The 15,221-nt window shown below is 39.6% G+C and overlaps 1 protein-coding gene across 1 annotated transcript in view; it reads left to right on the forward strand.

Moving 5' to 3' along the window:
• plxnd1 (plexin D1) overlaps positions 1-15,221 on the forward strand; it is a 115,054-nt gene that overhangs the window by 84,439 nt on the left and 15,394 nt on the right. Inside the window, exons 23-24 of the mRNA XM_007562336.2 lie at positions 10,021-10,125; positions 12,176-12,306. Coding sequence (XP_007562398.1) covers positions 10,021-10,125; positions 12,176-12,306 — 236 coding nt within the window. The remainder of the gene's footprint in view (positions 1-10,020; positions 10,126-12,175; positions 12,307-15,221) is intronic.

Below are 15,221 nucleotides of genomic sequence, written 5' to 3' on the forward strand. Positions count from 1 at the left end.
CAGACAGCTCACTGTAGCATACAGCAAATGTATTCATACACCAGGAAATGTCTTGACCCCAGTCTCCCATTCTGTGATTGTTCTCTTCACAGAACAGCTATATATTTATATTGAGATTTAGTCACACCTTGATTAATTCCCTTTTCCAAATTGGCTGAAATGTGAAGGAAAATTTTGTTTTAAACGTACTTTATCTCAAAGGTAAATAAACAAACTCATATCATCCGAGTAGTGGTTGTGGATGGTGATGCTGTGGGCAGATTGGATCTTGAGTGGCAGTGAGTCTTGCAACAAATCTGAAGGGGCTTCTGACTACAGACTGTTGCTGTATGACTGTCTCGTTACTATCATGATATGCTAGCAACTCAGTATCCAGGCAGTAAACACAGTAGTCCACAGTACTATGTCTTGATTACACCATCAGTAGTTCGCAAGCATTGCCTACCCACCTCATTTGCTTTTGCTACACCTCTTTCAGTCTCTCTCAGGAGGTATTGTCAGAAAATTGGTCAGAGAGACACTGGAGTGGGGCTATAATTCTTGTACATTATGTTCAATGGAAAAGATGGTTTGAACTTCTGCCTTCTCGCTCCACTTTTGAAGTCTCCTTTTCAACTCCTCTGGGACTTGGGGGTCACAGTTCAGTTATTATTTGAGCTTTTGAGATGCTAATAAGTTGTTCCCAGTTGTAAAAACCAATGTCTTGTTGCCAGGGTTATGCATCATAACTGTCCTAAATAAAAAATAATAATTAAAAAAAAAAAAACAAGAGCAAAAATGCTTCCAGTAGCACAGGATCCAAAACCAGAGAGACCAATTGTCCAACACCTCAACCAAAACAATTATGAACTAAAGTCTAGCAGAAGAACAAACCAGGATGGGCTAAACAGAGTTGCTCCAACATGTTGCCACCATGAGTAACATCCTGCAATTCTAAGCAGGATCCATTGGATTTTATTTAGGGGAATTGCATTCAAGTGGCTGACTACAAAACCATTTACTTTTTTCAAGCTTCATATTTATCTAAAACTTCGTGTATCAGTTTTTTCTGCATTGCAATCGCACTCTACTTTGTGCAGGTCTAACTCATAACCCCTAACATTGTAAAATGTAGAAAGAAAAGTAATCTATTGCAATGCTTGTATGTGCATGTTGGCTAAGGCTTTGCATCTTTATTACCTAGGCCTGTTCAAAGAGGAGAAAACTCTTGGCACTGACCGGCTCATGATTTTTTTTTAATTTATTTATTTTTTATATGTTTTGCAGCAGAAAGTGCCGAGTGAGCTGGAGCTGGTGCCGGAGGAATACTCGGTGATGATTGGCTCCTATCCCTGTAACATCAGCTTCCATAACGACCAGCTGTTCCACTGCACCATCAACGGGCAGCTGAGCTCCAGCGAAAGTGAGCTTCCTGTCACCGTAAGTACAAACACCACAACCTCGCTGCGGTTTTCGCACAGACCCTCATCTCATCTCATCTCATCTTGAATATTATTGCTCAACAGACCCTGATAATTTCAGCTCCTCACCCATCTGTCATTTAGCATTTAAGCCAAATATTTAGTCAGAATCAGGACCATCTGTGATGTTAACTGAAACAGATTTAGCGTGCAGGAACCCAGGCACTGCAAGTAAGATGTCTGAGCCACCTCTATCATGTTTTATGAATGGTTTCGGGTTTCAAAGCATGACAATATAATATTAGCTGGGGTGCTGAGCCGTCACTTAGTGACAAAACGTAACAACAAAACAGTGACACATTGTATTTATCAACTGATCTTTGTGTCCTTCAGTTCTTGTCACTCACATTGCTACACAATTATTCTGAGTCAGCGATGATCTCACTTTTCAGTGGGGTAGTTTTTCTTCCAAGTTAAGTAAAAACATAAAGCACTTCTACTCTTGTTCGCATATGTTGTTGTCCATTCTGATCTATTTTGACAACACTTTATTAGGAGGGACTCTGCTCATCCATATTCAAATATGAGCTACGCTGCTAGTTTTTGATGAGAAAGCTCTGAAGCATCTGTTTTCAGCTGAGTTGTTCTCTGGGAGAAGTTTCCTCCACTTTTGTACAGAAATAGAAATAAGAGCCTCTTATTTCTCCTCCACCTCTTTCTTGTACCTGCAGCACTCTCAGGTGCACGCCCACCTCTTCTGTCTATCAAGATCACTCAGACTAAACAGGGGTAATTAGCGACAACATAAGCAGAGGGCAAGGGTCAGAGGAAATGTCATAACAGAAATGGGTGGGCTGCCTGCGCATGAGCAAATAGGAAGTGTTTGCATTTGACAAGGCTGTAAATATAGCCCTCGCATTTATTTTCCTTTGTGTCGGCAGATTTAAAGAAATGCTCATATGCTTTGCTCAGGCAAAGTTTGTGGCCATTAGTGGGTTTTTTTTTTTTTCACTTACTTTAAGAAGCAGATCTATTTTTGCATGCCTGTGTTGTGCTTGGCTCTGAAGTGCTGCAGCAGTAGACGTGAGGAAGCAATGTTTTTCTACCCCAAGCGAAACAGGAACATGGAACAATGGCATTTTCCCCTCCATTACACCGGGTCACAGTGGTGCAGTCTCTGGAAAAAGAAGGCCTTCTCTGGCTGCTCCGTGTAAATAAGCGCCTGAACTCGAAGGGGGATGGAGGAATGTTGAAAGCAAGGCAACCCAATGAGCTTGTTTCCCCCACAGAGTTGTGTGTAAGAAGGATTTGGTTTGAGGATTGGAGGGTTTTTTTATCTGAGTCTCTTTTTATGAAGTATGCTGGGATTGCAGATGAGCAGGGAACGAAGTGAGCTAAGACCACAGAGGACCCTGCTGACTAATCAGAAGGGAGAAGTGAAAGTTCACTTCTTGCCACATCTGGGTTAGTTTGAACTGGGTGACTCTTCCAGCTCTGAGAGAGGGAACATTTTTCAAAACCTACAGCCTAATTTCTTTTTTTGCATGTGTGCACCTGTCTCCATTGCAAAATGGATAGGGTTGTCTGTGTATGCGCCAGCACCTGCGCCCCTATTTGCAAAAGGTTTTAAATATGTTGTTTAGAAAAGACGCTGTCCTTATTTTTTTGCCAACTAAATATAAACTAACACTCTGGAATAAAGGTTTGGGGTGGAAACGACACTAAAACTAACCCTTGTGAACCAACTTTAAAGATATCTTTCTACCTCACTAGTGTGACTAGTGAGGTAGAAAGATTTATTTATTTTGTCCTTTTTATGGGTACAATTACATTTGGACTGTGCTTTGTTTTCCTACCACTTCCCAATCCTGCAGCACTTTGTGTTGATCTAACACTTGCAACATCAACAAGAAAAGGTTGCAGTTGCAGTGTGGAAAGTAGCTGAAAAGTTCAAGGGGGTGTGAATATTTTTACACAGCAGTGTGGATTAGGAAAGTTGTCTTTCACAATCAGTTAAAAAATAATTACTTAGTGGGCTTGCAGTTGGCTTTTAGAGGCTCCACTGTGCAGCTAAAAGGGGCAAAGGTTTCAGCAAAGCCTGGGAGTAGAGAGACTGGAAAAGACAGGAGCTTAAAGGGCTTGTTCGTGATTTAAGATTAACTGAGAAGCTGCATAAAACACAAGAAAAAAAAAAAGTATTTTCATATGTGAATCGGAACGTGCTATTCTGGTGCAGTCCTGGGATAAAAATATAATAAACGAGTCCTTTAATGTTATTCCTCCTCACACCTGATCTGTCTTCCTGAGCTTTTCTCTCTTCATCTTTGTATCTGTCTTTCAAATACACTTTACTGCCTGTATGTAATAGAGTAGAAATTTAACGGAAGAAGAAAATAAAAGGTTATCGTACCTCAAGCACATACCCAGGGACAGTAGCTAAAATTAACTCGGCTTGAAAAGTTTATTCCTGTATTTCATTTTATTTAGTCTACTGCAGCTGTATTTACTGCTGTTAACATCAGCAGCTCAGTTTAAGCCCATCTAAAGTGCTGTTACATTGCTTTTAATACCACTATGCAGCTTTGGAGTTAGCTTATGATGATTTCTGATGAGCAGCGGCACCCTTAAAAATACTTTAAAAAGCAATACCTAGCTGTTTGAATGATGTTAATATAAAGAAGGGACGTGTTAAATCAAAGCATGAAATGTTGCTTAACAAAATAACCTAAAGATTATTACAGTAATTTAACATCCATTTTGTTGTAAATCTTATGTCACTTCACTACATGAGGAGTGAAAGACTTTCACCTGGAAAGTTTTCTACAGGCTATAAATATTGAGTATTTTGATACTTATGTGATTTTTGAATTTTGGCAAACAAGCTACTCTGTGCACAGAAATGTCAGAGGGAAATCTTGATTAATTTCAGAGGGAATAGTTTTCCTTGCTCTGAAAGCAGGTCACTGGCATCTTGGACATGGGTGATAAGGATATAAAAAATTTTACTTTAAGAAGTGTAATTTGAATAATTTGTCTTTATTCATGGACTAAAGACAAATTTAAACAGCATCATCTGCTGCCAAGTTAGAGATGGTATTTCTATAGAAAATATAGGTTTATGTAATTTTTGTTAAGATGTACATGTTTTATTTTCATCAACATTATGATTTGAAATGGTTCTTCTACTTTGGTAAAAAAAATTTTGATGACATTTCACAACAGTAACACAACAGTTATTGTTTTTCAGTTTGCTGTTTTCTCATTAAATAAAAAAGAAAAGTATGCATTCCATTTATTATCAAAAACAACATTTTTGATAATAAATGCCCAACACGGAAAAAGAATCAGAAAGCCAGAAGCGAGACTTTAAAGTAGCAACATTGGATATTTCTTACCAACCAAACCTCACAATTCAATATGGTTGCCGTGCTTTGGTTTTCAAACTTGTTTATTTCCACTTCTGCTGATTTAACTCTCTTGCATGTCCTTATGCTGTGTATCTTGTATCTTTAAACGTGTTGCTATAGTGTTTCAGTGTAGGGCTGTTGTAAACGAATATTTTAGTAATCGAGGTACTCGAATCATTCGAGGAATCGTTTCAGCCCTATTTCAGTGCATATTCAGTGCAGTGCTATTGGCTTAGCAAGTACTTAAAAATGTCCCAAATAACTTGAAGCACATGTAAACAAAAGTATTTGTTACTGATTCTTTGTAATTAGGCATGAACTGGAATGAGATTAAGTTGTGATAATCTTGAATAAAATACCAGAGTATCCCTTTATTTACACAGACTTAACACTGAAAGGTGAAGGAATCCAATGTTTTATATTTACAACAGAAAAACAACTATTCTGACTGCTGAGAACCTGCAGACAACTGTTTTACAGATATGTTGCTTGTAACTTTAAGATATTACCTTAATAAGACTGACCAGCTCTCCTTTAGCTTCCACGCTTTTACTGTCTGTATTTTCCTCAACCAAAAATATTTCCAAACTGCCAACTTTGTCAGTTATGCAACTTAGAGACAAATCCGAAATTCTTCTTTCTGCCAGCTGAATGGCAGTGACAGCAACAGGTGTGAGAGGGGCAGGATGAGCTTATACCAGGCAAAACCTTTAGATACTCTGAATTTTTTTGACATTTCTTTAAAATGACCTTAAACCACATGAACTATACGATGGACATTTTTTAAACCATATCTGCTTACAGAGCTGACACAACTTGACAGGCCTATACCTCATTGTCATCCATCACAGTTTCCTAAACTCTTTTGCACTATGCCTCTCTCGTTTGGATGTTGCAGTTTTTCAGTTCAAGCAGTTAATGTCCATGAAAAAAAGATGATCTGTTTGGCTGTATGTTTGAAATTTAAATCTCAGTTTATCTTGCTTTTGCTAATTTGCTTTATGTTTAGCTAATTAGTATTTGATACAAATATTTCCACTGAAAACAGCCAAATAACCACTAGTGGAAACTGGAGCACGGTTTCAAAACTGGAGTGGAGAAAAGTCCTTTACTCACATTTGTGATTTCTTTACATTTTAATAATACTTAGTTACACCTTAACGCTGTTCCTGCATTTGTTTTGTCCATCACAGCAACATACTCTTTGATAAAAATGATCAGAGTAGGACTAGTGGTATTTGCAACTGCCACTGTGAAATTAATTCTGAAAAAAGAGAAGTCAGAGTTTCAGCAAACGTGACCCAGGTTTATGTGGAAGTCTTCTTTCTCTTTCTAGGTGCAGGTGGGAAACTTCCGCCACATGATCACCAAAGTGCAGATCGGCGGCAGCGAGTTGGCCATTGTGGTGTCCATTGTGGTGTGCTGCGTGTTGCTGCTTCTGTGCACAGTGGGTAGGTCCAGCACACACACACGCACGCACACACACGCACACACACAGGCCTGCCAGCAGATGATGGATGCGTGCCTGCTGCAGCTACGGATGCTCCAGATGTGGAAAGAGATAAAAGGAATTCTAAGCTTGTAGTTTCCTGCACTTGCTTCATCCCTCTTTAGTATCCAGCGCACAAAGACTCCAGTGTTCCCAATTCCGTCTGTGTGTCTGTTCTCTGTAGTCAGAAACCGAGATGGTCTGCAGGGCAGGTGTACGGGTGAAAATTAGTGCGAGTGTGTACTTTCACACCGTTTCCCATTTTGGATCATATATTCACAAAAGCTCCTCTGTTTCCTGCCAGACATTTTAGGTGTAATGCTACCGACGAGAGAGTGTGTGTGTACATGAATTGTGCTTAGCCATTACGCAATGTGGACAATGTCTCATTCAACATTTTAGGATTGAAATTAATTTCAAAACCTGTGACACAGAAGCTCTGCTGAAAATCGTTAATGAAAATATTTCAGAACCATTTTGACCCCATACTGCGTGAAGCGCCTGTTTGTTTTTCTCACCGTTTGTTGTCGTTCGCAGCTCTCGTCGTGTACTGCACGAAGAGCCGGAGGGCTGAACGCTACTGGCAGAAAACTCTTCTCCAAATGGAGGAGATGGAGTCTCAGATCAGAGAGGAGATCCGGAAAGGTGAGGTTAAAAGAGGAACACTGAAATGTAAAGCCTTGTCTTTGCCTGTTTGTATATGTTCTCGTGTTTGCGTGCAAAAAAAAAATGGCACTTGGTTTGGAGGCTGTCTCATCTGAAGAGGGAAGGAGACACAAAAGTTGACAGATTTGTGCCTCGTAAGCGTGACTCATAAAATGAAGAGCCTGACAAATGATCAGTCACACACAGATTTACCGTGTGGCCACATAGTCTGTCCTCCATCTATAGGGAAAAAAAAGCCTCTGTGTGTCTGTATGTTTGTGCGTGCGTCTGAACATTAGAGTAGGCCCGAGCGAAGGCCACTCCATGTCTGAGCAGCCAGATTTATGGAGCAGAGATGGAGGGGGGGACGGATAGCGAAAGAGAAATGGAAGGAGGAAGTGATAGGAACGAGAACGAGGGCCGCAAGCCGGGGGAAGAAGCGGAGGCGTGGGAGGGAGAGGAGGAGGAGAGGCGAGGTTATTTAGTCAGAGGACATAGATAGATTTGTGGACGAGTTCATGGTGAGTGCGCACAAAACGAGGGATCTTTCTGCTGAGAGGAAAGTAGCTCTTTGAGGAAAAAAAAGGAGGGGTAAAAGACGACAGGAAACTGATGGTCCAAACATTGCTCCAACAGGAGGAGTTTGTGTGAAAACAGAAGCACAGGGACGGTTTTATATTTAGCCTCTCCATTTATTCTGCACCAAATGATGTGATCTAGTTGAGAGGATAAATAACTTAAAGGAGTAATAATCCATACATCAAGTGCCATGCAAGTATTCCAGAAAAAAAAAAATTAAATTGCTTTCATCCTAGAAGCAAGAGCCTATGTGTGGTATAAAGTAATACTGTGCATCATTTGAACTCTATATCCACAGTGAAAGAGTGATGCTGGAGGCATCAAGCTGCCGAGATGCTTGTCTTTAGCAAGAAAAGCGATTCCAGTCATTCAACCTAAACACAACCTTTCAAAAAGATGAACAAGCTTTATCTCTTAAAAAGGCCTAGTCAAAGTGTAGAATTAAATCCAGTTTTGGAAAGACTTGAAAGAAACCGATGTTGATCGATGTTCTCCATCCAATCTGACGCAGACTGAGCCATTTTCAAAAGACAAATGAATAGAGACTTGACATGTGGTTCTACAAAGTTTTGACTGTGCTGATGTTAAATTACTCAGTGGTGACATTTGAAGGCAACTGGTTGGTTTTATTTAACGGTATGGGAATAAAGGACATTAAAAATGCATGGCATTCTCCATATTTGTATTTGTGAAAAACAATGTGCCCTTTTCCTTCCCAATTATGCATGGCTTAGCTGAGGTATGCCATCTAAAATCCCAGTGAAATGTATTAGAGTTTGTAGCTGTAATGTAAAAAAAAAAAAAAAACAGTGTAGAAAAAGCATCCCATACTTTTATAAGGCACCATAAAATCCCTCTGGATTTTTCATTTTTATTCTTCCTTATTAGACAGACTCTAAAGAAATTGCGATTTTAACCTAAATATGTCTCTCCGCCTGTGAAAGGAAGTATGTTCCCATAAAATATCTCCAGCCTCTCATTAGAGGCGAACATCATCGTCTGCTGAAACGTAGCGCCACTGCAGTATTAGCATGTAGATAGGAGTGGGTGTCTGGACATGCCGATACCGTTTCTGCATGTAGACCTCAGCCTGCACACATGTTTTGGATAAAAGCCTCAGACTGGATTTGGCTGCTGTGATTGGCATTTGGTAAATATTTGCCTCCATACTGAGATGAGCTGCACAGTCTGGCAAGGAAACCGGGAAAAAGATCACAGGATTACACTTGTCTATGTTTAATATTCATGAAGGATATGACCCTGGACAGTAATCAGAGCATCAGAACCCAAACACATCTTAACATATTTTGCTTCAAGAAAAATAACTCTCTTATCCAGACAATAGGTTTCATTGTTCCTTATGTTTTGTCCTTGCAGGCTTTGCAGAGCTGCAGACAGACATGACAGATCTGACCAAGGAACTGAATCGCAGCCAGGGCATCCCCTTCTTGGAGTACAAACAGTTTGTCACGCGCACTTTCTTCCCCAAGGTGAGGAACCTTATTTTAGCGCGTTATCTGAGTCTGGCTGGCAGACTGACACTGCCATTTTTCTCACTGGGGGTATTCATATTTTTATTACTCCCTGCCCGCCTCTTTCTTTTAAGCATTTCCCACTGTTGGTAAAATGCAGGATACAAATTCACCTTGGAACTTTTAAACACAAGGCAAATGTCGAGCGAAGTCGCTTCAGTTTGGACCCCTGCATTACAGTTAATGTTTTCCCAATGGGGTAAGCATTTTTCCTCACATGACATCTACCACAAAGGTACACTGTGGGCATATCTCAGTGGGGATTTTTTCCACAGATAGAGACAGAGGGCTTCATCTTGCAGCCACATTCATGATCTTTCAAGGAGACAGAACAATGACGGGCAGTGAGACAAGCAAAATTTCCCTCGAAATAGTTTCCCTACTCAGCTCCCACGCCCACGCTGTTTTGCAACAATAGATGATCTTGCACAATTTCAGCCACACCGGCTGTAGAGTGGACACTGCTGATTTTCTGCTTAGAAATGTGTTCGAATTGGGTTGTTGCACCCCTGCCATCGTCTGCCCAAAGTTTTTTTTTTGTTTGTTTTTTTTTTTTTTTTTCATAAAGACAGCAAACACTGTCCGTCATGGCCCTTTGTTTTTCTTTCCACAAGAGCTTCTGGCTGTCTGAGATTACACACACTAAACAGTGTTAGACACAGTCAGAACACAGGCCAAGTGTAGCTGTCCTGAAATGACAGACTGAGCTGAAATGCTGCCTTTTAGCTCTGCTTCACTTTGTCTCAAAAAGCCTTTTCTGTTCCTAACTTATGGTTTCACCATGTCATGTCTCTTTCACACGATCATTTAAGAGCCTCTCTGGGGTTTTTTTTTTTTTAGTTCTGGACGGCAATGCAAACACAAACAACCGGTGCCCAGCTCATTATTTTCCCTCTCAGTCCCACTTCCCTATGTTTACAAATACTCTTTGTTTTACAGTTTTCTGTGTGTGTGTGTGTGTGTTTCAGATGTGTTCGGATTATGAGAACAGTCTGGTCCAGCCCACTTACGTGAATGACTCTCTTGGACCCCGGGCGCTACCAGAGACCCATCCGCTGTTGCAGGACTGGCAGGTGAAGGTCTGCTTTTGTCATCTTTAGGTCTTTTCCCCCAATAACATAAATATTTTCCCAAACAGAGACTTTCTGCTGCATCTGGACCTCCTGTCTAAAGGCAAGAGAGATTTGTAAAAATGGTCTCCAAAGTTGAGATTTCTAAATTCCCTAGAGTTTTTCAGTGTGGATTGAATATACATCCATTTTTTTTAAAAATGAGACAGACTTCCACCTTTCTCATTATCACTTTCGGTGCTAAAAAAAAATTAATAAATAGTGTGGTTGAAAAGGTTTTTTTGTCCCCACATCTACATTCTCTGTTTTCATTAAACTTCAACTGTAACCCAAAGACGTGGAGAGAGTGGAAAACAAACACTGCTTTGGGGGAACAAGATTGTTTTGAATTTTTAACCTAGCACTGCTTTAGCCATCCTTCTCCTTTTGAGTGCTGATGAAATAAATGATGACATTGTTTCCACCTGCTGGACAGGCATAGATATTACAGTCTTTTTTTTAAATACGAATCCCAGAGACTGTTGATGCAGAGCAACAGCATGCAGTAGTATCCATTTAAAACATATCTGGTTTGTCATGATGTGGATATGAATAATATCTGAGTATATGTGAATGAGCTCACATGTTCTCGAGTGCTACTGTGTGTTGTTTAATCATTTCTAGAGAGTGATACGTTAAAAACAAGCTGAAGTTGTTGCATCTTTCCCTTCTGACTCTGAAACAAATCTATCTCCAGTAAGTTGTGCAGGCCTGATTTAGAAGAATATGGGTCCCTGGGACAGAGCCAGTTTAGGTGCCATAACCACAAAAGTTACGTTTACACATGCAAAATCCAATAAGATTATAGTCAATTTGTAAAGTAACTTTTGGTTTTACAAATTATTAATTTTATAGTTGAATGTGCCCCTTCTTAAAAAAAATCCCAAAAACAGAATAATTTATGTAAGGCTCTATGACTTAGCCAATTTGCACCCCCACTTCATAACTCAGGATTGATTAAATAAATAAAACAAAACATGGAGAATTAGCATTGACCCAATCAATCAATTAAGTCTGCCTCAAATCAACAGATTATTTAAATATGAAGAAAAAAAAAAAAACCTTAAACCATGTAAAAAATGTTTTACTGGAGCAGTGACAGTCATTAATAGACTAGAGAGCTCCAGGTAACCAGCTGAAGTAGCAAAAAGAGCAAAAAATCTCTGAAGATGAACGATCAAAATTAAGAGGTGTGTGTCACTGAAGTGGTGAAGAAACCAGACTCAAAATGTGACAGTAACCTCGCCAGGTGACAAAAAGCACTAAAATATACGTCTTAAGAATCTCAAGACTTCCCAGTACTGACCTTGAAAGCCCTCTCTGAAGTCTAACCCAGGTTTTAGCACTCAAGTTGTGCTTGCATACTGCCAGACAACACAGAGAGGGAAGAAGGTGTGCACTTTCACACATGGGTATTAACGTGTGCTGAGTGTGAAAGCACACGTATGTTCGTGTGCAGCGTCTAACGAGGGAAAGTAAGGATTGCGGCGCTGGTTTTGGGTCGGCAGCCAAGGGAGCCTGTCTAACGGTGATGAAGTGCCTTGGATCCACATTGTCTTCGCAGGAAGTGTTTTCCAGGTCACAGCGAATAAATCTCAGAGGCGGGCATTTATCTTAATGGACACCCCTGTTCTCCTTCTGTCAGACTGCAAACCACACCATATGGCTGCGGTCCAGAGGGAAGACTTCATCATGCTGCTGCTTAGTCGCACCCATTGATAGACCACACTCATTAAGTCGACTCCGCACATTTTAGCCACAATCAAACACCGTAAGGGGCGGGAGCAGGGGGAGCGCATCTACTGTGGCGAAAACTTGAATGGGGGAGGAGGTAGCTGAAGAGGCGGAGGAGAGAGGATGCAGCAGAGGGATGAGGTGTTCACTGGATGGGTCACATGAGACGAGAGGCGGTGAAGATGATAAGTGAGGGCGCAGCAGGTGTGTAATCCAGTTAGGGTGAAATCATGCAGAGAAGTAAATGTTTCACCCGGCCTCTGTCATCTTCTGTCACCAGGCCAACAACACAACACGACCTAATGTGGAGGAGGGCATCACTCTGTTCTCCACTCTGCTCAATAACAAGCACTTCCTGATCACTTTCGTCCACGCCCTGGAGCAGCAGAAGGACTTTGCTGTGCGAGACAGGTACCTGCAGCCTTTACTGCTTCATTACCGTGCAGTCTTTAGTTACAACTGAAAGGCTACACAGTGCTCTCCGGTTGTGCTGAAACAATTAACCAGATCAATCATAATTAATGGATGCTTGAAATAATCGCCAGCTAATTTGGTAATCAATTAGTCAGTAAGTTTAGAATACAGGCTCTCAAATGCAGCGTTTGCTGAGTAGATATTAATCCAAAACAAAAGAATATGCATTAAGATGAAAAACCTCTTTATTAATATGTTTACTCACAACTCCTCTAATGGTCTAATTTTAGCTTCACCCATTTCAAATTCTGTAATAAAAAAGTCCTATTCAGCACCTTTGCTATCCCATTATTAATCCATTTTTCCATACAGTTATTAAATGGTTAATCCAAAAAACAGATTTGCCTATCAGTGCTAAGTCAAGCATAAAGGACTGAACTTTCCATAAGTTGATGTTAGAAGTATTTTTTTAGCTGCAGAAGCATCCTTTGCTACTAATGATCACGCGCACACTTAAGAAATGCTATGTTATTATGTTTAATACATAAAGTGTTTATTGTCTTATTTAAAAAATGATTTCAATTATTTACTGACATTTCATATGCACTTCTAATATTGTACAAAACAAGCCTAAGTGTTTAAATGAATGTTTTAATAAAAATTGGACAATTTTCATTATCCGACCTGAGATTACTTGATTAATTGTCAGAATAATCAATTACTAAACTAATCGTTAGCTGCACCCCTACTGTCCACACTTAATGACATCTGTGGTAGAAACTCAGCAATTGATCTTGTATTTCAGTAGCAAAATCTCTAAAAATGTAGAAAATCTTTCATTTAAGAATCATTTTTAAAGTTTAAACTAGTTAATGAGAGTGTTTAGAAACATTAATGGAAGGTAAAATAAATCTCCCAAAGCTCACTGTTAAAAAAAAAAACCCCGGTTAAAACAGTGGCGTCTTGGTGTTGTGAAATCTCTGTGAGAAACATTAAACACTCTCTACTTTGCTAACCAGTTTTTTGTTTTCTATCCTACCGATAATGAGCATAAAAATGCTATTTCATGCTTTGGTCACATGAGAGACTAAGACTGAGATGTTTTACCAAGAAACACTCCAGATAGAGTTCGGCATAAAAGAAAGGACAAATTTGTGGAAGAGCAAATTATGTTCACTGTTAGTACAGTGGGAGATTTGTGAGGTTTTGGTCCTGTTAGTCTTTCAAAAACCCTGAGAACATTGTTGTTGTTGGAGAGCATTGCAGCATGCACTTTGAAACAACATGAGACTTCAAATAAAAATCTGCTGGCCTTTGCCAGAAAGCTTGAACTCTATCAGCACTGAGTTTTTATACAAAGTATGAAGAGCAAAGGTAATAACAATTGAGCCACCTGTGAATTAACATTTTCCTAATGTTCTCAAATCAATGGAGGAGTTTTTCTACATTTTGTCGTGTCAAAAAATGTGTTGCTGTTGTGAAATACTCCGTTTTAAGGCTTTTTAGTCATGTCTATGAGTGGTGCCAATAAATCTGGAGGGCATCATGAGTTGTGAAATTCTGAAATGTTAATGATATTCCTGCCTTTAAATGTCTGGTTAAAATTTGAACTGCGTTTTGCTCTGTTGGATGGTAGAAGCAGAAAGTTATGAATGACTAAGCCTTTTGTGTGGAGTTGACCTTTGCAAAGTGGCCACTTATTAGAGCTGAGCCACCACTGACACACTTTCAGACAAACACTAACAGACACAGCTCCCTGGGGATTCCAACACAATACACAGTTTGCTAAGCTGTTGTTAGGCATAAGTGAAAGGAAACTGAACATTTTTAAAAAATTTTTTACCTTAACAATAGAGATGCACCGATCAGTGTTTATTTATTTTTTTTTTTTCAAATCCAGACCAACTAGCAGTTTTCTTTGAGTTCTGAGCTGCCAATTCTAATTTTGACGACTCCAAATTTTTTCAAAGACTCTGAATCATAAAGGCAGGAAAATGTGCTGCAGGAAATTGTCACCCTAATTACGCCCCCTAATGTTTGTCTAATTTTTATGAGACTAAACAAAATGTAGTGGGAGTTCTTGATCCTGATGTATTTCATAAATCTGTGTTTCACCTGCTGATTACTAATCAGAGAAAAAATCGCAAAAGAAAAAAATAAAAATCCTGATTGAGTTGTGCATCTTTAACTTTAAACAGCTAAAGTCAATGGCTAAAAAGCCAGATGATTATGTAATGTGTGTAATAATGACCCAGTTTCACAATTTGTGGTGAATTTTTACCATTTCCGGAATTTGTTTGGGTTTTCTGACCAACACTGGTTTAGTTAATTTTTTTCTGCTGTCATTTCTGCAGAGAAGCAGTTTGTCATTTTACATGCCTTTCAGCAAAAAGCTGTAAACAAACAAGCAGGTGATGAAAACAATAGAGGATTTTTTTTTTTTTTTTTTTTTAGCAAAAGACACAAGCGTGTGATTCAGTAAGACACAAATAAAGAGACAAACAAGAAAATATTTGCCTTAAATCAGAAGCAAATGTCCACAAGCAAATCTCCTGCTGAAAGCCAAATGTTGCTCTGTATTTCTCAAACAAATTATTTATGAAAACACGCAAAACAGTGGTACCAGGCTGATGTTGTCTTTTCTATTTTTGCCACACACACTCAGAGCGAGAGAGAGAGACAGACAGAGAGAGAAACAGGTCAAGTTTTATATTGAGGTAAATGTGATGTTTGTTTGAGGTTTCCCAACATTAAGCGGTCACTGTGAATCAGAGAGAAACTCCAGTCAGACTGCATCCCTGTCCCTGCACAGTGTCAGCACTTTACTGACTGATGGAGCCTCTTCCTGCTGGATTAAAGGAGCTTTGTTAGGGAAATCCCCTGCCTGCACCCCTGGACACTAACTCAGACAC

Source organism: Poecilia formosa, unplaced genomic scaffold (genome assembly GCF_000485575.1).
Source record: "Poecilia formosa unplaced genomic scaffold, Poecilia_formosa-5.1.2 Scaffold135, whole genome shotgun sequence".
NCBI classification, from domain to species: Eukaryota; Metazoa; Chordata; class Actinopteri; order Cyprinodontiformes; family Poeciliidae; genus Poecilia; species Poecilia formosa.